General features: G+C 57.5%; 1 protein-coding gene across 4 annotated transcripts; it reads left to right on the top strand.

The window, feature by feature from the left end:
• Window positions 1-108: 108 nt before the first annotated feature.
• On the top strand, window positions 109-23,425 carry LOC122387062 (2-aminoethanethiol dioxygenase-like). Of its 4 annotated transcripts, none has more exons than XM_043376873.1 (4): window positions 109-546; window positions 3,261-3,372; window positions 14,635-14,702; window positions 21,338-23,425. In XM_043376873.1, the coding sequence occupies exons 3-4, from the start codon at window positions 14,643-14,645 to the stop codon at window positions 22,115-22,117; spliced, it is 840 nt and encodes a 279-aa protein (XP_043232808.1). In that variant the 5' UTR covers window positions 109-546; window positions 3,261-3,372; window positions 14,635-14,642; the 3' UTR covers window positions 22,118-23,425. The 4 variants fall into 4 exon arrangements, with proteins under 4 accessions (XP_043232808.1, XP_043232809.1, XP_043232807.1 ...); XM_043376874.1 differs by having other exon boundaries at window positions 111-390; XM_043376872.1 differs by lacking the exons at window positions 109-546; window positions 3,261-3,372 and adding an exon at window positions 7,374-7,545.
• Window positions 23,426-23,846: the final 421 nt, after the last annotated feature.

Below are 23,846 nucleotides of genomic sequence, written 5' to 3'. Positions count from 1 at the left end.
AAAGGCTATTCAGTGGCGAAATCAGTTTTGAATGAAGTGGACAAGTGAAGGTAATTTTGGTGTTGACTTGCATCATGCCAAACTGCTGCCATATCGGAAAAAAAACTCACGTTCGGGCTCCGTGTAGCTCGGGGCAGACGGGTTCCGGTGTAAATCGGTAGATTGTCTTTGTTTTGAATTAGCAGGTACCCTGCACTGAAATACATTACAAGTGAGCGTAACTTACCTCATCGCGGCCACTGAAACCGAAATCGGTAGTAGAAACTCTGAAATTATTGGCTGCTTACCCCGCCCCCGAAGCGACGAGCTTGGAGGAGTCAGTGTGCAAAGTCTGTTGCGTGATTGATTGCGAGACTTCAGGTGCTCAATTTTGGCAACGTGTGTTGTCAGGTATGTGAAACGCTTCACTCTTGGAAGCGTTTTCGAAGGGTGGCCGCAGACAACTTCAGGGCGCAGCTACAAGGAGACAATAGTCTCGTCATTTCCACGGCGAAGAGGCGCATGTCAATGTCTGAGTTTGTGTTACAAAAGAACTTCTGAATTTAGGTGGGTATGTAAATGGTAATAGTACATGCTGGGGTTTGTTAGTTAACCTTGCTCAGCTTTATTGATAGAATAAGTAGCAGTTGCTGAAAGCTTGCATCACTATAGATCTGTGCAGTGTGCGCCTATCTTTTGAACATAGGACAGGTGATAGAATGTATCAGTCCGGGTAAAATGTACCTATTAAATGTTGTTGAGACTTTGGTTTTACAGCAAGCTTAATTAGTTTAGTGTGTGGCACATCAAAGGACTAAAGGTAAAGATTCGTTAGAATGTTGGGATTGCTGAGCCTGTCGAGATCAGTGTTTAAATGCATGAATAAATATGATTTAAGATAGGCTATATGATTGAATGTAAGTCAAAAAGTAAAACTACGAGCATGGTGATGTTATCAGCTGGCTGGTACCTGTTAAAGGTGTTGCCTATTAAAGGATTCATGTGCACTAAAACACTTAAAACAATACAAATAGGCTTGCAAATCTGATATGACTGTTAGGAAAAACCTATAAGCCTCATGCTAATAAATGTATTTGAAGTAAGGCTCAGAAAATAAGACTTATTTCTATTTAGACTTGTCTTATTTTTTGGCCTTGTTTTAAATACATTTAATTTATTAGCATGAGACTTAGGTTTTTCATTACAGCTATATTTATAATCATGAGCCCTAAAAACATGCTTTCTTTAATCATTTAATTAATCATGAATCTGGCTATGATTGGGCAGATTATTGCTACCAACCACAAAGTTTTTGCTTAATTCTGGGCACTGTGACCTGATCCATTGTGCCACTAATGCTTCAGCCACATAATTTTGCCATCAAAACCCAATTTACAGATTTGTTACTATAAGAATGTGATCAAACTAGCTGATGAGCACCTAACTACATTGCCACACTTTACACCTGAACACTGATGAAAGGTAACAGGTAGGTACCTACCTAGTGAAGAAATGCTGCTACTTAGCTACATGCTAGCATATGCTTGTGGGTGCTTTCATGTAAGAATTGATTGTTGAAGTTGATTGCTATATGGTGATTAACTGATCTGTTTCAAGTCATTGATGACTGGTGTAAAAAAAGAAATAGTACCTACATCATGTTTCCTCACTGTCCAAAATGTCAAAATGTACTGTGGAAATGTCAACACTGCACAGTTCTGAGGCTAAGCCTGCCAGCATTGCCACCTTACCATTTCGAATTTCTGAAGCATCTCAATGGGGCCATTTACCTTCAGAGGGTTGCAAGGCTGAGAAAATTAGGAAATCTGTATGGAAAGGTGCTAACACTTATCAGCAAAGTTAGATGCTGTCCTCTGTTTTCCTTCTTGCCATTGTTCTATGCATGGTAGGACATTGATGTCAACTTCACAGTTCTTCAACCCAGGTACCTGTTTTGTGTTAAATGATATCCTGTTTTGGTGGCTTGGAAAATTAACCTGAGGCAGGCAGTTTGGGAACTCTGACTAGGTATGTGTCTGGTGGACCAGGAATGGCTGCACCTGAGTGAAAACAGCTGGCAATTAGGTGTGTGCCAGCACAGTGATTCATGTATTGCACCAGCCTGCTGGAGGAGCCAACTGCTCTGTCCCTACCATGGAGGCATTTCGATGCAGCTATAAATGTGCCTATGTAACCCCAAATTTACCATGACAACTTCTGTAATGCCTAACGAAAATAATGCGTGATTAATTTTAAAATAGTTGCTTTATGTTTGGTACCTTTCATAATGCTGCTGACCATTTTTAAAAGCACTCACATGTACAGGTAGAAGTTTTGTAGACCCATTTGTTCCCACATGATATACCTAATTAGGATCTGATTGGCAGCAGGTTCCCTCTCCCTGGTACAGTGCTGTCCACTGTCCAGTTGTGGTGTGTTGGGTGTCAGATGTCATTCAGCTGAACTGAGCTGTCCTGCCATATTGTGCTAGTGTTCCCTTCCAGAGTGGCTCCCCTGACACCCGCCCCGCGGCGGCGGTCCGCTCTAACGCCCGCCCCGCCGCCCGCACCGCTCGGTTGTTGTCGCGCTGTGTTTGTTGACGGTCGGCCGGCGGCTCGTGCGGACCGGAAGTGTTCCCCTGGCCGGTGTGACTGACCCGTGACCCGTGACCGGTGACCCGTACTGTCTGTGTGATTGACCCGTGACCCGTGCTGTCCGTGTGACCAACCCGCGACCAATACTGTCTGTGTGACTGACCCGTGACCAATACTGTCTGTGTGACTGACCCGTGACCCGTGACCTGTACTGTCTGTGTGACTGACCCGTGAACCGTGACCCGTGCTGTCTGTTTGACTGACCCGTGACCCGCGACCAATACTGTCTGTGTGACTGACCCGTGACCCGTGACCCGTACTGTCTGTGTGACTGACCCGTGACCGGTGACCCGTGCTGTCTGTGTGACCGACCCGTGACCGGTGACCCGTGCTGTCTGTGTGACTGACCCGTGACCCGTACTGTCCGTGTGACTGACCCGTGACCCGTGCTGTCTGTGTGACTGACCCGTGACCGGTGACCCGTGCTGTCTGTGTGACTGACCGGTGACCGGTGACCCGTACTGTCTGTGTGACTGACCGGTGACCCGTCCTGTCTCTGGCTGACCGGTGACCCGTGCTGTCTGTGACTGACCGGTGACCCGTGCTGTCCGTGTGACCGACCCGTGACCGGACGTGACCCGTACTGTCTGTGTGAGTTGTGACTGACTGGTGACCTGTCGTGGGCAGGTGTGCGGCCGCCGTGTTGCGTGCTGTGGGCGCCGACAGACCGTTGGATGGCAAGACGGCGGCGGCGAGCCGCGCTGCACACCGAGCCGTAGGCTACCGCCGAGCCCACCAGGTGAGCTGCAACGTCCCGCGGGCAGCCACTCAGTCAGAGCCAGCCACTACCGCCGAGCCCACCAGGTGAGCTGCAACGGCCCGCGGGCAGCCACTCAGTCAGAGCCAGCCACTACCGCCGAGCCCACCAGGTGAGCTGCAACGGCCCGCGGGCAGCCACTCAGTCAGAGCCAGCCACTACCGCCGAGCCCACCAGGTGAGCTGCAACGGCCCGTGGGCAGCCACTCGGTCAGAGCCAGCCACTCGTCTGGTCAGCAGGTTTGGAGGGAACCAAAGAATACAAATACTTATGTACTACCATCGGTATGGTATGATGCCGCGATGGTAAAATTCAGCCCATAGGGACCCACTGAGGAGACCGACTGTTCCTTTTGACCCCGGACATCTGCTCGAGAGGTCCACCCACCGCCAGGAGTTAGCGTTATACGCTCAGTTTGAGGGGGGGGGGCAGAGAGCAGCATTGACTGGTTGACGTTAAAGAGTGTTGCAAACTTAGTCCGGAGAGTGGTGTCAAATGACGAGTTGAGTCGTTTTCGACATGTGGAGGCCACGATCGCCATTCTTTTTCTTGTCACCCCCTGGCTATCCTCTGTGCCATTCGTTACCTGCCTCCAAGATGGTCGTGAGCGGTGCTCGGCCGTTCCAGTTTTCGCTCGCGTCCGGCCGCCGCTTTACCTGCTTCTAAACAAGTCCTTGCGTGATGTGCGGATCAGACGCCGGCCAGAGAGAGCATGCCTTTGGAGGTGTATTCTAAGCGTCCTGTTGCATCACTTCGCTAGGTTTATGGCTGAAAATAACCGGCACAGAGGCCTCAAGGCTTCTTTCTGATTCAGACCTCTTACATTTAGCCATATCAAAAGTTATATGCCTTTTAATACAATTACAAATATATTAAGGGAAGCGTATCACGCTATTGGCGGCAATCAAAGCGTTAAATGTGTTCACACCGAAGCAAGCATTCAGAGGGTGAAGTCGACGACCGAGCTCGTTATTTTTTTTTTCAATTTGCCATTGACGGAGTTTGTAATGACTTCGCTTTTGTTGCCTCGCGTTCCATTGGCTGGATGAGGTGTGATGTCACGTGAAGGTGATGACGTCATCATGCTGAGTGGCGCCGACACGTCGGCCGAAGCTGGCGGATTTTCCCTGTTGGCTTAGGACTGGGGCTTTCAAACTTGCTGCATAAGCTTGTTGGTTGAGGAAACAGCCGGCGAAGGTAAACCACAACGGGGCATGACTTTCAGCGCTGGACCCGCGATATGAAGTGGATTTCCAATAAACTCGGCGGTCTGCTGAATACATTGTGTATTACGATGCTTGCGCGCTGGGAACTTAAACCTGACCCTAATTTTTGCATACCTTTTCATAAACATTGTTATCGTTGCCATGAATCGATTTGTGACGTGTTTATCCGTTGGTGTGGCGATGTTTTCTTTGTCATAGTTGGGCGACTGTTTATTTTATGAGAGCTGCACACTGCTACGCACTCGCTGGGAGCCTCGGTCGGAGATTCGCTGCGAATTGCGTAACATTTCCAATGTCGCAGACCACCTTAGACTTACAGCAATCGTGGGTGTCGTGGGCACTTCATTATTTTCGCTTGTTCCGAGAAGTTCGCCGTTCATAGGTTACGAACGATACTTTCAATGATGGACTGCCGCAAGACAAACGCATGGATGTAGTCGGACGCACTAGTGCATGGACTAGTGCATCAATTTACGAGTACATTATGCGTCATGCATTGCATTAGGTACACTCGGGGGCAGATTGATACCACCACTCCCTACCCATCGGGCGATCCTGCATGGCTCAGCACTGGCTGCTGCCAGTGTTGCCTGCCCTCAGCACTGCTCAGCACTGCCTGCCAGTGCCAGTGCTGGCAGTGCTGCCACTGGCAGCAGCCAGCGCTGAGCCATGGGAGCCCGATGGGTAGGGAGTGGTGGAACATCAATCTGCCCCCGAGTGTACCAGTTTTCTACGGTTTGTTTTAGATTCCTGAAGTATTTGGTATCCAGATGCCTCTGAAAGGTCCCTGTAAAGGCAGTCGTTGTGTGGGCGGTAAGAAGCAGCTCTTATGTGGCCTGTGGCACTCGGTTCCTCGCCGCGCCCTGCCTCGGCCTCTGCCTAGCTCTGTCCTGTCCTGCCCTGCCCTGCCCTGCCCTGCCCTGCCCTGCCCTGCCCTGCCCTGCCCTGCCCTGCCCTGCCCTGCCCTGCCCTGCCCTGCCCTGCCCTGCCCTGCCCTGCCCTGCCCTGCCCTGTCCTGTCCTGTCCTGTCCTGTCCTGTCCTGTCCTGCTCTGTCTCTGCCTAGCTCTGCCCTGTCGTGCTCCTCCTTGCCGTGTGGTGTCGAGCGGGAAAGAGAAAAGTCCTGCCACCTCGGACCTCTCAGTCCCATTCTGTCCAGCTCGGCGGCCGCTCAGAAAGGTGTGGGTCGTGGCTGGGCGGCCGCTCAGAAAGGTGTGGGTCGTGGCTGGGCGGCCGCTCAGAAAGGTGTGAGCCGCGGCGCGGCGGCCGCTCAGAAAGGTGTGGGTCGTGGCTCGGCGGCCGCTCAGAAAGGTGTTAGGTGTGGCTCGGCGCTGGTCAGTAAGGTGTTAGGTGTGGCTCGGCGCTGGTCAGTAAGGTGTTAGGTGTAGCGCGGCGCTGGTCAGTAAGGTGTTAGGTGTAGCGCGGCGCTGGTCAGTAAGGTGTGAGCCGCGGCGCGGCGCTGGTGGACCGTGGTTGGGAAGGGGTGACTGGCCGCGGTGGCGGGCCGGACCGACACGTCCGGCTCCCCTCCCCGCTCCCCTCCTGTCCGTCCCGTCCTGGTCGGAGCCGGCCGACACGGCGGGATATTTCCCGCCCCACATGACATTGTGGCGACACGGCCGCCAGTTATATAAGGCGGCGCGGCTTTCTAGAAACGGCCGGTGCTCGACTATTGTTACCCGCGGATGTCGGTGGCACGCTTTTATATGTTGATTGTTGGAAGGAGCGTTTGTGAACTTCAAAGGCAAAACGAAGCCATTTTTAATTGATTGCTTGCATCATCAACGTTCAAATGTTGTGTCGGCATTTCTGGCAGATGTGACTTTGGAGCTAAAAAGTGTAGATTTTATTTTTATCCATGCGTATGCTAACAGCTAAGATGTGGAAAGAATACCGAAGATAATCCCATCATTTCTTGAGAATTCGTAAGGAGTTAGTTTGCATCCAGGGGAAGGCACGGTATCGCCCTTCATGGACCTTTGAATAAGGACATTTTGCCACTGTTTCGGCCAATAAGTCGTGGCGATGTTGTCAACTAAGGGTCGAGCTCCCGTCACAAACTGTTCACAGGTAGGATTAAAAAAAAAAAAAACACGAAGGACTGAATCAAGCCTCCTATTAGAGGTGAGTGTGAGAAAAGGTCATGAGAAGGAAAGTCTGGGTGCGGCAGAGGCGCGGTGCAATGTTCTCGCCGGAGACCTGAGCCAAATCCGGCAGATCGGCCTCGTGTAGGAACTGACTGCAGTGTTGTGTGCCGCCGTGCGTGATTGGGGATTTAGTGGGCAGGCAACGGAAAGAAGGCTTAGTGGGGGAGTTAGTCTTGCACAGTCACCTGACTGCAAATGGTAGAGCTGAATTGAATGGAGAAGTTCAAATCGAGCTATCATTTGCCCCTGGCGGGCGCATCCAAGTGTCGGATAGCGTTAAGCGCCAGTGGTTGACGTCCTGATTAAGCGACCGGTTTTGGGTTGAACTATCGTTTGAACGTCAGGGACGGTTCGACCTCCACTGGTTTTGTTTAGAGTTCAGACGGTGATGGGTGGAGCAGGTCCGAGGCGGGCCAAATCCCCGCGGAGCGGATCTCGGTCCGAGCCACGCCGCTTTGACACGGCAGCTCGGACGGCGGTGGATGTGCTGGCTGAACCGGCGGCCGGGGAAAGCGGCCGCGGTGCGGCGGCGGCCGGCCCTCCGCCGCCGCGCCCCGGCCACCCGGGGGGCGTGCAATGTGAGGCACGGCCGCGACCTGGCCAGACAAACACTCTGATAGCGGCGGCGGGCGGCGCCGGCCGGCCGGCCGGCGGCTCGAGAGGCTCAACTGTGAGCGGCCGGCCGGCTATCGGATGGATTACGGCGGGCGCCGGAGCGCGGTGGAATGTGGACAGCGGGCAGCCGGTGCCGGTGGATCAGGCGGGTGGCGGTGGACTAGAGACGGTGGGCGGTGGGTTTCGGGACGGTGGACACGGGGCGCGGGCCGGGATAGCTGCTCCCGGTGGGGGCGAGACGGACGGCGGGGGCGGCGATGACGTCAGATGACGGCCGATGACGGCCGATGACGTCCGTCGGCGGCGATGACGCGCCGACAGACCGCCTGGGGGTGCCCCCTCGCCGTGTCCAGCTGTGACCGGCCGCCGAGCCGCGCTCGTTTTTGCCTCTCGTCCGGCGACGGTCTATTTGAGTAGCTGGGAGCACTAGTCTCTGGAAGCTCGGCCGGACGCACTCTGCTGGGAACCGATTTCCAGGCCATTAATGTGCTGTACCGGCTTCATGGCGCAGGTACTCGGTTATGCCGCCGCCCGCTGCTGTTTTTTCTTCTTGTAATGGGTGGCGCTCTATCGGCGGTGTCTGAATGGATGACGAGCACTGCGGTGTCCCGGTTGGTGTTATGTCGTATTGCGTTGCTGTTACAGTTTCCTCGGCTGCGACTCGACGATAACAGCTGACGAGAGCTCTGGAAACGATGGAAACGGGCTGCGGAGCCCGGTAAATAGAGTGCGTGGTTGTCGACTCCTTGCTAACCTTTTCTTACAATGTGGGCACTACCTAACGGTCTAGTGTAGACATTCCTTAGTTGCACAATGAGACTGACTCTCGCTGTCTGCCGCCCTGGTGGCTCAGTGACTGGCTCAGGACCGGACTGTGGCGCTTCTGACGCGCTGTGTCCGAGCGTGGATCATCTCGTCGCTCGCTGTTTACCTCCCCGGGATTTCCGAGACTGTGTGCGGCAGCGAGACAGTGCTGGGAACCAGGTACTGGTGCTTCTCCATCGGCCACGGTAATTTTGCTCGACTGCCGTCCGCCGATCTACAGTCTACCACCTCCCGGTTCTTCCGCTCATTGCATTAACCTTCTCTGGCTCAATAGAGACCTCGTCAGCCTGAATGGTAACCGTCTCGCCGTTTATATTTAGACATCAGTTCGTGGAATCGCCAAGATATGCCTGTTAAATATGGAGTCGTTATTGCGGCACGCGGATGTCTGGGCTTATCTCGACACTAAAAAGGCTTCTGGACGTATCTAAACTTAGCACGAAACCATGCTGCCGTTATAGCTTAGTGGGAGTGACTCTTTACCAACAGATTGCCATCTGAATTATTTGATATGCTGCGGCCCAGCAGCCATCCAGTCGCTCGTACAGTCCCCGGTGAATCGAGTGTTACATGTCAGCTAATGGGTGGGCAGCTGACGTGCGGTATGTCGCCGCGAACCGTTAGGTCTCGCCTTTCGTCAGCCGGGTGCTGAGGTTCGGTGGCACGTGTCACCGGCGCGGCGGCCGCAGCGGCGGCGAGCTGGCCGTCCCGTCCCTCCGGGGACTGAGCTGCCCGGTGACGGACCCATGTTCTCCCCTGAGCTGCCCAGTAGTGCACCCCTGTGTGTTCAGGACCCGAGCCGCCTGTGGTTGGCTCCCTGCGAGTCTCTGTGGAGTCTGAGCTGCCCGGCCGCCGCAACCTCCCCTGTGGCAACGGCAGGTCCCTGGCTGGCTATCCCGAGGGACCAAGAGCTGCTGGCCGCTGCAGCCCTCAGCCCTCAGTCGATGGCCCCTGGCGGGCTCCGCAGCCCTCAGCCCATGGCCCCGGGCGGGCTCTGCGCTGCACAGTCCGGCGTGTTGACACAGGCGGTGTCGGCGGGCGCAGGCCGTGGCTGGCCGGCCGCGGCGCAGCGCGCCCTGCTTTATTGGCGGCCGGGCCGGGGTCTGCCCCCCCCCCCCCGCTCCGGCGTGTTGTTCCGGGGTGAGCGGTGGCCCGGCGGCGGTAACGGTACCCGGAAGGCCGGGTCGTGTGTACGCTCACCGGCGGGCTCGGCTCGACCCGGGCGGCGCAGCCACCGCTCGGAGCAGCCGAGGTCTTCACTGGATTCCTGGCGAGGTCGGGCAGACCTCCGCCGTGCGTCGGGAACGGACAGCGGTCGGCTGGAGTCCGCCGTCCATAAGTACGTGTGGTATAGTCGTAATTTTCACCGCTGTAATCCTCACCATGGCTGGTCATTTTCTGCTTGTCGCCTAACAAACAGTTGGCGCTCCAGCACGCCGTTTATAAGCACATGCGATTAATGAAACCACGTCGTATGAATGGGACCCAGTGGTAACGCTACCTCTAATGGAGGAGCATTACCAACGCGTCACGGGCTCCACCCGATGGGAAATCAATGGACTGGTAAACATCCGTCTAGAGGGTATATTTGACGCCAGATTGGCAAACACCTGTCACAGTTCAGCAAACGCAGAAAAAAGCGAGGTCGACCTGATGCAATCCGGAGCAAAAACCCATGTAGCCCAAGCAGGGCATCGTTGATAGGAAAGCGGAATATAGAAATATCCGCAGTCACCATCTGCCCGGGTAGTTATGAGCCGATCCGTCGGCTGAAAGCCCCGGGGGCGTGCCGTCTCTGTCGACCCTGGCCCCGGTCCCCGTCTCCGCCTATACTGGGCCCGGGCCGTCTCTGTCTATACTGGTCCAGGGGGCCGGGCGGGACTCTGCCTCGGGCCCGTCTCTGTCGACCCTGTCTGTCCCGGGGGCGTCCCGTCTCTGCCGACTCTGTCCCGGCCCGTCTCTGCCGACTCTGGTCCCGGGCCGTCTGCCGACTCTGGTCCCGGGCCGTCTCTGTCGACTCTGGGCCCGGGCCGTCTCCGCCGGTGTCGTCGGTCGAGAAGTCGCGGCGTCACCGGCCGGGTCATGTGACCCGACTGGAGACGCTGACGCAGCCAGCCTGCAGCCGCGGCTCTCGGTGCCACTTATCGATTGCAGGGGACGGCTGCCGCCGGCCGCGCCGCCCAACGGCGGGCGTACCCATGGGTGCCCACGGGACGACGAGCCGTGCTGGTGGGGACTCGAGTGGCCGGCCATGGGACGAGGATGCAACGAGCCACCTCTGACCCCTCGGGCACCTCCGTAGTGCTATTTCCGCGGGGTGAAGGGTGCCGTAAAACCATAGGACCGGAGGGTGAGGGCAGCCCATCTAGTAATGCCAAGGGCTCGTCGAAAGTAAATATTGATCTCAGGATTCTATTGATGAATGTGCAGTAAATTACCTGCTTAATAAGCATTATTCATTAAAACCCCTAGAACCTTAGTTTTGTTTTCTTTGTTGATGGCCTTACTGAGTGGGGACTCGTGACTGAGTTCGGCTTTCCATGCGAAGCAGACAGACCAAGGCTCGGAAAGGACACATGCTGTCCCACAAGGCCGTTTGACGAAAGACCACAAGGACATACACTATTGACCAGACTCTTACGGTTGTATCCTTCGTCATATTGAGGAATTTCATGACTGGGCCGGCACAAACAGGATAATTTCTGCATGTTTCATCATCCTTTATTCTATAAATGGAGCAGCGGTTAAAAATGAAATAAGGATAAATGTAGAGTGTGATGTGTGCCTGCATGAATGTTAATGTGGAGTATTTCCTAACCTGGCAGAAGCGTTGATCAATGGAATCGTTGAGGTGGTAAGTTGCAGTATATCTAAGTAATAAATAGATTACACCATTTATATACCAGTAAGTTATTTTAGTTCTTGGCTCTTCGATGCGTGATAGTGAGGGTAGGTTAATCTGTTATGACTCCCTCCACAACGGTAGATGTTATCACGAGAGGCTGCCTAACTACCACGGACAATTCTTTTTACGCTTCGTCTGCGTTGGCTGTGAGTGCCTTCTCTGGCTATGAGTGCTCAGCTCAGAACAGCTGATTGCAGCGAGTTTCGCCACCTCATGGTCGTGGTGACGCCGATTTCGCGAAATGTCTATTGCGAATGCCGCTCGCGGTGGGATGAGGGTCGTTCTGCGGCTTCTCTGGTGTCCGTGGGAACGCCGCGGGATCCTGGATCGCCGGGAGTCCCCCCAGAGGAAGAAGTCTGAATCATGAGGTCTTTTCGGTACATTCTCTTCATCTCCTTCCCATCCATCCCTCCCCCCCCCCCCCCTGTCTCCCTGGCGCGGTCACTGTGCTGAGGTTTGCTCGATGCGCTGGGTGCGGGCGCTGCCCGGGTGTTCCCTGGCCGCTCTGCGGTCCGCCGCTCACGTCAGTGGCCGCCCCGAGAGAACGGCACGTCACGCCGACCTGGATCACATGGCAGCCGACCGATAATCAAATAAAACAAAAATACGTGCCCCGGCTGATGAAACCCGTGTAACGTGCCAATGGTTTGTAAACGGGACTCACTTCTAAACATCTGGTTCTGAGGGCCGCGCCCGCTGTGTTAAACCCGGTGGGAATGTAGACGCGACCCTCGAACTCGGTGTTCTGAGCTGCACAGTAACTGCGACCGACGCCCTGGGGTGAACGGACGTTGTTTAGTGGATTTGGGGACTGAATTTACTGTCTGCGCCGTCCAACCGTGTGAGGGCGATAGAACGTAACGCATGCAATATGCATGTATGTAAATTCATAACTGGCGCTGACCTGAAACGGCTCTTCCGAGCTGCTTAACGCTGAGTGGCGACAAAGACATGTTAATAGGGCGACCCAAGAGTCGCACATGATATTCAAAATACCTTTCCTGCAATCTGCACGCACGCCATGCAGCCCTAACTTTGAACATTGGAATACATAGTCGGTGCTTTAAACGCCTTTATCCTTAGGAATTGTTATGTTTCACATGCTTAACGAAGGTGCTCACTTTTCATTTATGTGAACAGTTACTTATGATTGCTGCATTCCCTACCCACGAAAAATCGAAAAATCGAAACGTCAGTCGTGAAAGAAAGTATACGAGTATGCCTCGTATGTAGTTATGCCTCCTGTAGATGTGCAGAATTTCAGCGCCTTGGGCATTCCTCGCTCTGTGGTCAGCGTATCGCCACTGTAGCCATTCAGATTCGGTCCGTGGCTGATTTAATAAATCAGTGCTGCACAGCTCGTCTTTAATAGTACCCAGTTGTTAGTGTTTCACTGTCCATGGCTATAATTATACCTTTGAAGCTCAGTGGCAGCTCATTGGCCCTGGTTTACTTTCACTTTAATTTTGTTTGTTCAATGCGGTTTAAATGATTCATTCATTATATTTACGTCAGCAGACACTCCACAACACGGTGGCTATTACGTGTCAATTGTCAGTGAATAAAACGGTTGGGAAAGTCGAAAGGTACACGGCAAACAACAATCATCCGCCGAAACAGCACACACACGCACGCACAATCACTCCAAATAAAAGAAACGTTTCGCTGCCGGTTTAAAAGCCGCTGGCTCGAGCCGTGTCACGTCACTGGGCATAGAGTTTAAAAGCGAGGCTGCTCGATACGCAAACCCTCGCCGCCCGACCGCTGTTCTTGTAGCTGGCGGGCGCAAGTCGCGGTCTTGTCTAGTGGGGCGGTTACACTGCCGTGCGTCGGCGAAAGTCAATAACAGTGAGGCGAGCTCCTCGGACTCCTCGGCATTAACTTCGGTCATTCATTCATTGTTCAGTCATGCTTCCAACAGAGGACTGCCTTTTATCGCGATACTTTTCGCTAAGTTAGCCGGTGTTCTGCGGCTGTCCCACCGTGTGCCGCCCTGTCAGCCGGTGTTCTCCGGCTGTCCCGCCCTGTCAGCCGGTGTTCTGCGGCTGTCCCGCCCTGTCAGCCGGTGTTCTGCGGCTGTCCCGCCCTGTCAGCCGGTGTTCTGCGGCTGTCCCACCGTGTCCCGCCCTGTCAGCCGGTGTTCTCCGGCTGTCCCACCGTGTCCCGCCCTGTCAGCCGGTGTTCTCCGGCGTGTCCCGCCCTGTCAGCCGGGTGTTCTGCGGCTGTCCCACCGTGTGCCGCCCTGTCAGCCGGTGTTCTCCGGCTGTCCCACCGTGTGCCGCCCTGTCAGCCGGTGTTCTGCGGCTGTCCCACCGTGTCCCGCCCTGTCAGCCGGTGCTCTGTTCTGCGGCTGCCCCACCGTGTCCCGCCCTGTCAGCCGGTGTTCTGCGGCTGTCCCACCGTGTCCCGCCCTGTCAGCCGGTGTTCTGCGGCTGTCCCACCGTGTGCCGCCCTGTCAGCCGGTGTTCTCCGGCTGTCCCACCGTGTCCCGCCCTGTCAGCCGGTGTTCTCCGCCGTGTCCCGCCCTGTCAGCCGGTGTTCTGCGGCTGTCCCACCGTGTCCCGCCCTGTCAGCCGGTGTTCTGTGGCTGTCCCACCGTGTCCCGCCCTGTCAGCCGGTGTTCTGCGGCTGTCCCACCGTGTGCCGCCCTGTCAGCCGGTGTTCTCCGGCTGTCCCACCGTGTCCCGCCCTGTCAGCCGGTGTTCTCCGCCGTGTCCCGCCCTGTCAGCCGGGTGTTCTGCGGCTGTCCCACCGTGTGCCGCCCTGTCAGCCGGTGTTCTCCGGCTGTCCCACCGTGTGCCGCCCTGTCAGCCGGTGTTCTGCGGCTGTCCCACCGTGTCCCGCCCTGTAGGGGACGGTGTTCTGCGGCTGTCCCACCGTGTCCCGCCCTGTCAGCCGGTGTTCTGCGGCTGTCCCACCGTGTCCCGCCCTGTCAGCCGGGTGTTCTCCGGCTGTCCCACCGTGTCCCGCCCTGTCAGCCGATGTTCTCCGCCGTGTCCCGCCCTGTCAGCCGGTGTTCTGCGGCTGTCCCACCGTGTGCCGCCCTGTCAGCCGGTGTTCTGCGGCTGTCCCACCGTGTCCCGCCCTGTCAGCCGGTGTTCTGCGGCTGTCCCACCGAGTCCCGCCCTGTCAGCCGGTGTTCTGCGGCTGTCCCACCGTGTCCCGCCCTGTCAGCCGGTGTTCTGCGGCTGTCCCACCGTGTCCCGCCCTGTCAGCCGGTGTTCTGCGGCTGTCCCACCGTGTCCCGCCCTGTCAGCCGGTGTTCTGCGGCTGTCCCACCGTGTGCCGCCCTGTAGGGGACGGTGGAGGATTGTTGATGATCTACTCACTACTCCGTACTCGCCTGGCGGAGATCGAGCCGCCGTGCCGCGGCTCTGTCAGCCGCTCAGCTCTGACCCACCGGTCCTTGTGACTGCCGACTGTCGCCCTCGGATGAGTGAGGTCCTGTGTGACCCAATCTGTCCCTGTGTGACCCAGGCGTCCTGCGGGCGAGGCCGTCGATGTGACCCAGCCCTCCCCCTGCCGCAGGTGGCTGCATGTCGACAGCCAGCGCGAGGGGCGGCGACTCAGACGTCGTTGCCAGCCCGGCGCCACCGGTACGTTCAGCCGCTGTGAATGGGGGCGCGCCGGCGTGTGTCCGCGGGTGTGTGGGGCGGGGGCGTGTCTGTGTTCGTGCGTGTGTTGTGCTGGTGGGTGTGGGCCGTGCGGGCATGTGTGGCGTGCATTGGTTGGTGTGTGGCGTGTGCAGGTGCGGGATGAGGGTGTGGATGCGTGCACTGTGATGTGTGCGTGTTGTACGTGGGTGCTGGAGTGGGATTTTGACTTTATTTCGCTCTCACTGATGTGACTTCGCGTGTTTATTGGTCGTGTGACGGTGTGCGTTGTCAGGATGAGCTTCTGAGCGGTATTGATTGCGGTGACCTTAGGTGGTCAATGTGCGTTGTGTGCATGGGTTTCATTACGTTCGGAGGTGCTATGGGCACGGCCCATGTCCCGTGACAACTGCAGATGAATGCCAGCTAACTTTCGTACAAAATCCGTCCCTGGCGTCCATCTCCGTTAGTACGTACCGTGTGCACATTACCGGGCACACCACACCGGAGCGCGGGTACCGTCCTCCAGCCGGTGAAGGGCGGCAGACACGCCAAATCACTGTCACCGGACGGAACGAGGCGGCGAGGGACAGGACACTCGTATCGGTCAGCATAGACTGAGGGTAGTACCGGCTGTGGTGACGGCTTTGTGAATCGCTGTGACTGTGTCGTACCTTTTCTCCTGTCATGTTCTGATATTTTGATTGATGTATTATGAATTGTTCATTGATTAAACGTCCAAATGTTGCTGGAAATTGTCATATTCGTCCACCCTCAATAGCAATTAGTTTATGCTGGCAGACAGCATCGGCTTAGCGACAGAGAGCTGCTCTCGTGAGATACGCACACAACACGGCCCATCAATTTACAGCAATACTTCGAACGCTCTCAATTACAGCCTGAAAAGCAATATTATGGAGCCCGTGTGTAAATAAATACAAATATGTACAAATACAAGTACCAATTTTAGAACACTGTTCTGGTCTGGGCTGTTCCGGGTCTGGATATAGTTCATGTTATGTCGGACGCCGTGTCTCCCGCCTGTGTTTGTGCGTTTCTGTATGTCTGTGTCTGTGCCCGGTTCCATTGCGTAGCTCCGAGCCTGTACTGTACTGTGTGTTCGTACCTACTGTATGTCTGTGCCCGGTTCCGTTGCGTAGCTCCGAGCCTGCCACCCGGCGGCGCAGGAGCGGTCATGACAGTCCGAAACCCAATCGTTTACGTAGCACTTTGCCTAGTGCGCCCGGCCCGGCTGAAGTGGCTTGAGTAAGCAATGATGCTGCGGCCTGGCGGGCCGGTGGCCGGTGGGATTTGTTGGGACTGCGCGCCGCCGGCGTGAACTGCATTACTGGTCCATATGGGCGGGGCGCCAGAGACGGCTCCAGTCCAGACGGCCGAAACCTCAGCGTCATCGCCGTCCGGTGCGGTCCATGTGGGGTGTGCCGTGGGTGGGAAGGTGGGGCCCGCTGTGGTATGGAGGCGAGACGCGCTGTAGTATGGAGGCGTCCCGACTCGGCCCGGCCGGTTGATTGCCCATGTCGCCGGACCGTCGGGCGCTGAGCACTCGTGCGCTATCGACGTTCGGAGCGATAGGGCTGAGGCTGTGACGGCCCGCGCCCCTTAGCGGCCGCCCGGCTGAGTGGACCTGTGCACGGTTTTGCCGAATACCAGATTAGCGCGAATTTAATCAAAAACCCGACTTTCGATAAACTGTTATTTATACCTATCAGTGGGTAGGAAATTGTCTGAAGTTATCTGATAGAACCTTATTTTTAAGCCACTTTACCATTTGAGGACTTATATCCCTGCCGAAAGTAGACCCACGCTCCGGTTCCTAAAATCGGGCTATGGTACTGATAAATATGGCCAGTTTTCAACGTAAATTTTACGGAAGTTTCGAGAAGATATATGAGAAAATAGCATATCACCGGATAGCACAATTCATGATGAAGCTGTTTCTGCTATCATGGTAGCTTTTCAATGAATGGTTTTTGAGTTTAATGAGTTAGAACAAGAGCCCTGCATGTGTATCGTTCTCACGATAGTATTTAATAAAGAAGTTGAAAAATGTCAAAATGGATAAAAATGGATATGACGAATAGGGCATGGCTGAACTCTCCGCACCTTTCTGAACATGAGCGAGCAAGTTTCAGCTGCCAGTTTTTGCCTATTTGCCGTCAACTCAGCTTTGAACATGTCTAGTCGGCCGCCCTATGTGACCTGACCAAGGTCGGGGGCGGCGCGGCCGGACAGGCTCCAGCCTAATAAACTATCTCAAGCACACGAAATCGTGATTTCATGCACTCCTTGCAAGGTCCGATGCTTCACCTATGCATTGTTGGTCTTACGTGACGTCATTTATGACGTCACTAGGGTAATAAGAGTTTTTCGTCAATAACTCCCGATTAAATTGAGCTAGCGAGTCGAGAAAGCCACCAATGGACTCAGGAAGACTTGCTGAATCGAATGATATGCAACATGACATCCTTCAACCAACTTCGTGATCTGGAGGACTCTGACCTGACCTTGACCCACGTCCCACGGTCAACACCTGAAGTTAGCTTCAGCCGAACAAAAAGTATACCATTCGACGCGCCTGAGTGAGGCGAACATGTTGATACCAAAATTGCGGCTCCTCGGCATTTTTTCGCGAAGTTATTAATAAAAAATGAATCCGCACCTGGGTCACTTGACCTGACCTCAGAGGTCACAGGTTGGCCTAAGACCTTAAAATCGGGTACCAGTCGCTGCGTCTCGTAACGGCGCACACGCTCGTTTTTTCCGCGGGGCTCTAGCTCCATCAGGGGCGAAACAGCGACGGGGGTCGTACCAACCCCCCCCCCCCCCCCCACCCCTTCGGCCGGCGCGTATTTTGAAAACCAATAAGTCCGGCGAGGGGTAAGTGTCAGTTTTGGAACCAGAGAACCATTTTCAGTGGATCCGAGCAGCGCTGGGATTAAATTCGCGCTAAACTGGTGTTCGGCCACACTGTGCTGTGGTGGCCGGTCACTGCACGGTACCGTGTGCCCGGCCGGCCGCGGGCTGTGACGTCCGCGCCCCTCACTGGCCGCCCGGCTGAGTGGACCTGTGGTGGCCGGTCACTGCACGGTACCGTGTGTCCGGCCGGCCGCGGGCTGTGACGGCCCCCACCCCTCAGCGGCCGCCCGGCTGAGTGGACCTGTGGCGGCCGGTCATGGTACCGTGTGCCCGGCCGGCCGCGGCGCTGTGACGTCCCGCGCCCCTCAGTGGCCGCCCGGCTGAGTGGACCTGTGGTGGCCGGTCACTGCACGGTACCGTGTGTCCGGCCGGCCGCGGGCTGTGACGGCCCCCACCCCTCAGCGGCCGCCCGGCTGAGTGGACCTGTGGCGGCCGGTCACTGCACGGCACCGTGTGCCCGCCGGCCGCGGGCTGTGACGTCCCGCGCCCCTCAGTGGCCGCGCCGCCCCACGCCGGTCCATCGGTGCGTCGGCCGTGTTTGCTTGTTCTGGCTGTGCGTCATCCGTAATGCCCCGACTCGCTGTTACGTCAGCAGTTCAGCACTGCAGGCCTTCCGCCTTGCGATGTAACGACGACGGGGAGCGCAGATCTCCTGTAGGGATTGTCATCGGCAGCGCTATCTCGTTTTTATGGTGCTGCTTGTTTGGCATCGTTACTTGCTGTGTTTAAGTCTGGTAGGTATCGCCACCGCACCGGTCGTCGTAAGCGATGAAATAACCTCCCTAATAAAGGATTATCAGTAACGAATAGGTCGCTGCGAATGTTGCGTTTCTGGTTGATAATACATGAATTTAGTTTTCTTAGCTTGTCAATTGTTCTTTATAGACGTTTTGTCAAATTACAACATACAGGGTCTTTCATAATGAATGTTACTTTTGAACATTTAGTTAGGAGCTCTTATTTTATCACTTCCACGTGAATTTTATGTGCGTATTGTTGCAAATTGATTAGGGTTTGTCCCAAAAAATAAAAAATTCACAACGCCAATTTTCCTTCACGCAAAAACAGTGTGTCAACACCACTAAAACGCATTACGGATAACGGTCGACGGACAAGTCTTCATCCATTGGCTCTCCCCTGGGTCAACACTGAACTGGGTGGCTTACCTCAGGCTGCTCAAGGAATGCTTCTGCCTCAGGCCAGGGACAAGTTTCAAAGAGACGGCCTGTGGTTCCAGCAGAATGGCGCCACAGTGCACACCACGGCTGAGCTGTTGCGCCAGTGGCTGATCGAGAATTTCGAAGAGCGCGTTATCAGCCGCCACCTCTCCCCGCTGGACTACTGGCTTTGGGGAGTCGCATTGGCAGATCTGAGACAAAACCCCCCTGCAGCCATCCACTGCGAACCACAGTGGAGAGGTTTGCTGGAAGCCTGGACCCAGACGTTGTGAGGCGCGGGGTGCGACACCTTCGTCAGAGGGCCGAAACCTGTGCCTTAATTAAGGGCGACACAGTGGAAAATTCCTGAGGAGCATTAAAATGAAAGTTGTATGTGCAAAAACGCTAATGTGTTTCTGTTTCATGTGATGGTACATATTACATGAGGAAAATATATGTACTGAGAAATAGCTCTTTCAAAAGTAACATTCAATATGAAAGACCCTGTAGGTCCTGACCCTTCCCAGCTACTTCCTGTTCTGACCCATTCTGACCCGACATACACTCGGCTCCCCGTCCTCCGTGACGGCAGACCGGTCACAGTTCACAGCCAATGGTGGCCCGGCTGCCGGGACCGGCCGGCTGCCGATAGCCGCTGCACTAACGAATTCACCCCGCGGCTTGTCTCTGAGCTGTACGACAGTGCCCGCACGGCCGACACTGATAGTAGCGGCCCAGCTGACCGGCCGGGGCGCATTAGAGACGGACGCGAATCTGTCATCCAGTGCGGCTATTAATATTCACACACGCTGCCCTATTTCCCTGTTCGTGTCGCGTGGTGCCGGCTCGGGCGAGTGTTTGGGCGTGCGGCTCTGGTGGCCGCTGCCGCCTCCGGCAGACGCGCTGGGGGGCCGCTGTGTTGCGACACCGGCCGCGGGCCCTCTGGGTGGATCGCTCCGCCGCCCGCCGCCGGTCGGCCGGTCGGCGCCGGCGGCCTGCAGCGCAGCCGATTCCAGAAACCGCCGTCACGCCGCCGACTCCGCCGCCGACTCGAGGGCGATTCCGGCGGACGGAATTCTCGCGCCCCGCCCGCCGGCCGTCCCCCGCCGGCTCTGTCTATAATGGGCGCGGCTTATATTTGGTCGCCGCTGTGCCGTACCGAATAGATCGCTTCCGGCCCTGCGTGGCATCGAACGCCGACTGCTCGTCGGCGCGCGTCCCGGCCGCCCCTGGGCGGGGCCGTTCTGTCAGCGGGCCGAGGCCGCGAGCTGTCGCCGCTGCTCCGGTCCGCGGCGACTGACCTGCGCGGACTCCCCGTCTGTGCGGCTCCTGTCCGCATTTCATTGCTGCCGCCCGCGATGAAGCATGTCGGCAGGGCGACAGGTTAGCGCGGCCGCTGACCTTGTACAAACGGCCGTTGCATCATCCGACGACAGGTCCTGGGCCGATAGCCGGCTTATGACGTCTGTTGTCGGCCGCATGGCCACATTTACCGCTGCCGGAAATCAGTCACACCGAAAACAGAGCCGGCGGCGGCGGCGGCGGCGGCCCGACACGGCGTATTGTCACCGCCCGAGGTGTGGCCGGGCACGGGGCAGGGGCGCCGCGGTACGGCGGTCACCCGGGACGCCGGGATGCATTGCCGGTGGTCTTTGTGCCAAGGAAAACTCGGCCGGACGGCAGACGGCGCCCGGCCCTCGGCGCGGCGGTGTGGGTCCGCGAGTCTGCCGGTCTGTCAGTGAGCTGCGACTGTTGTGTCTGGGAGGTCCGGGGGTCTGCCGGCCTGTGTCTAGTGGTCTGTGGTAGCCGGACGGTGCGGGAGGCCCGGCTATTCCCAGTATTTTGAGGTTCGATATTCTGGTTCTTTTGGTTCTAGTGGTTCGTGTGTTATTTTTCCGGGTCTGTCTGCTTGTCCGTCTTGAGATCCGGTAGTCTGGTTCTGTCTGCCAGTTTGTATCCAGTTGTGAGCCCTGGTAGTTCTTTTGTCCGGTGGTCTGTGTCGGGCGCTGTGAGGCCCGGTGTCGCCGTTATATATCGCGGTTTGTCGATGCTGCAGCGGTCTGTATGTCTGTCGATGGTGCAGCTCTGTGATCTATCTGACAGAAGTCCTGTTTGGTGTTCTCGTGGTGACCTTGGTAAGCCTGTCGCCGCCTCTGACGCTGGCTCGTTGCTGTCCCCCAGCCGCTGTGCGCCTTACGCCGGCTGATTGTCGTGCTCCTGACGCTCTGCTCTGCTCGTCCCTGACCCCCGGTGACCCCTGTAGTGCTGCTGTGTGCTGACCCCGCTGACCCGTGTAGTGCTGCTGTACTGACCCCCGGTGACCCGTGTCGCGCTGCTCTATACTGACCCCCGGTGACCCGTGTAGTGCTGCTGTACTGACCCCCGGTGACCCGTGTCGCGCTGCTCTATAATGACCCCCGGTGACCCCTATCGCGCTGCTCTATACTGACCCCCGGTGACCCGTGTCGCGCTGCTCTATACTGACCCCCGCCGACCCGTGTAGTGCTGCTGTGTGCTGACCCCCCGTGACCCGTGTGCCGGCAGGGGAGTCTCGCGATGGCCGCCCCGGGCCAGTTCCTGATCCAGCGGGTGGTGCGGATGGCGGTGGACGTGTTCCGATCCACGCCGCAGGGCACGGCCGCCTTCCGCGAGGGACTGTCGCAGCTCACCCAGCTGGTGCACCAGCTGACACCGCAGGACGTGGCCTTCGACCCCAACTGGGTGCGCGACCGGCGGCCCTTCACGCAGGACCGCAACATCATGCCGATGACGTACGTGCGCCTCTGTGAGAACGAGTACATCAGCATCGGCATCTTCATCCTGAAGAACGGCTTCACGCTGCCGATGCACGACCACCCGAACATGCACGGCGTGCTGAAGGTGCTGCACGGCCAGCTGCAGATGCAGTCGTTCACGCCGCGCCGCGCGCCCCAGAGCGGCATCCTCAACGGCGGCGACTCGGCGGCGGCCACCGCCCAGTGGGACGTGCGCCAGACGCGGCTGGGCACCATCTACCACACGGCCAAGGAGCTGCCGCGCTTCATGGGCCCGGCCGACGGGCCGGCGCTGCTCACCCCGGAGATGGGCAACATCCACCAGATCTGCGCCGTGGACGGGCCCGTGGCCTTCCTGGACATCCTGGCGCCGCCCTATGACGAGCACGAGCACATTTACCACACGTTCCGCGAGCTGGACCCGGTGCGACTGCACCAGCTGACCAACGGCGAGCTCAGCTCCGAGGGCTGGCTGATCCGCGTGCGCGACAACCCGTTCCCCTCTGACTCGGCCAAGTACCGCGGACCGCGTGTGGACGATATCGGCTGAGAGCCGGCCGCCGGCGGACGCTGCGCCGGGGTCGCCGCCGCGCGGGACGGCCCGGTGGCGGCGGCGGCCGCGGCCAGCGGCCTCAGTGGTGTCTGGTGGTGCTAACAGCGGGTGGCGCACAGTGTGACGGCGAGGGAACGGCGGCCACGCGACCGACGGCCCGCCTCCGGGCTTCCAGTGTAGCGGGCGGCCAGCGGGCCTGGTGCGTGAACCTGCCACTGCCGCGCAGCAGCGACTTGAGGGAGGGACTGAGCGGCGGCGGCGGCGGCGGCGGCGGCGGCGGCGCCCAGTGATCCGCCGGGCCGGCTCCAGCCGGGCGCTGCCAGAGAGTGAACGCGTGCGAACGAGTGAGAGCGAGTGCGGAGTGAGAGTGAGAGTGAGAGTGAGCCGCGGGGGCGGACGGCGGCGACCGGGACCACGCCGCGGTCCCCCACTCAGCCATGATGAGGTTTTCTTATGTCATGGCGTGATATGAATTAATCCGAATGTTGTCTTTTAGTGACGCCTTAGGGTGGTGAGTTCTAATGTTAGCTCACTCTCTGCCGGCGGCGCGAACGGCCGCGCTCTCGGTGGAGGGTTGCTGCGGCCGCGGGAACGGCGCCGGTCGGCCGCACGGAGCTCTGTTTCCGGCGAACTCACCAGAGCTCACCCGGAGAGCAGTGCAAGTGCGCGCGTGTGTCGGGGAGTGCGGAGTGACTGCGGGGGCGGCGCCGGCCGGCCGGGCAGTGGACGGAGGGAGTGGCGGCGGACGGCAGGGGGCCGCCGCTGGCCGCCAGCGAGTGGCACGGCTCAACACCCCCAGTTGTTCGTCTAGTCACCCGAGCCGCTCGCACTCACACAGCTACACTCACACTCCTACACTCACAGCCACAGACAGAATCACGTCGCAAACACAAATACAGTCGTACACAGCGACACATGACACCTGTACAGCGCATACAACACCACACCACCACACTTTGTGCATGCTTGAACATGCACTTTTTATGCCCACAGTTTTAGACCTGTTCAGTACTCACCTAACGAGACACTGACACACAACATTTACGCACACGAACACAGAACACACGTACAAGAACACCGAATGGCCCACGTCCACGTGTCGCGGCCCGGCCTCCCCTGATCCGGCTGGTAGTGGACGCCCAGGTGCGCCGGGCGGCGCGGTCTCCTATAGCGGCCTGCGCACTGACCCGCGCGCAGACCTGGGGAGCGGGCGGGCGGCCGGCGCGCCCCGGACCGACCTGGTGCAGCAAGTGCATCTTCCTATGCTTGGCCGCTTTGTATGAAATACAGTTACACATGACATTGGCCCACGGTTGTCTGTGTGTCTGCGGCGACTGTATGTCTATCGGAGGCGCGGAGCCCCCGTTATGCTGGCCGACAGAAGGGAAAAGCTGGGCCCGTGGGAGTTTGGCAGGGTGACGTAATGCACACCGGTGACCTTGGGGAACTGGACGGGCGTCGCGCCGGTTTGGGAAGGTGGTATTGTTGACGAGCGGTGCGAGCCGTGTGTCGCTGGAGGCGGCGGTGTCTCTGCGGCCGGCCCGACGGACAGCGGGGGGTCAGCCTCCTCCCCGTCAGATGGCGATAAGGGCCGCTCGATGGATATGGGGCCTGTCGGTCGGGTCGGGTGCCGAACACTGCACCGGACGGAGGCGAGTCGCCGGGGCTCCGGGACTCTCCCGGCCATGCTGAGGCCTTCGCTGAGCACACCAGATGAGGTACATGC

Source organism: Amphibalanus amphitrite, unplaced genomic scaffold (genome assembly GCF_019059575.1).
Source record: "Amphibalanus amphitrite isolate SeventyFive unplaced genomic scaffold, NRLGWU_Aamphi_draft 000272F_arrow, whole genome shotgun sequence".
In the NCBI taxonomy this organism is placed as follows: Eukaryota; Metazoa; Arthropoda; class Thecostraca; order Balanomorpha; family Balanidae; genus Amphibalanus; species Amphibalanus amphitrite.
This window is presented reverse-complemented; position numbering and strand designations above follow the sequence as displayed.

Bases quoted from the DNA above. Each gene is read 5' to 3' on its own strand.
- LOC122387062 (XM_043376872.1), top strand. From the start codon at position 7,455: ATGGATTACGGCGGGCGCCGGAGCGCGGTGGAATGTGGACAGCGGGCA. The intron at 7,546-14,634 runs GTGGGCGGTGGG...CCCCTGCCGCAG, and splicing joins GTGGCGGTGGACTAGAGACG to GTGGCTGCATGTCGACAGCC. The intron at 14,703-21,337 runs GTACGTTCAGCC...GTGTGCCGGCAG, and splicing joins TTGCCAGCCCGGCGCCACCG to GGGAGTCTCGCGATGGCCGC.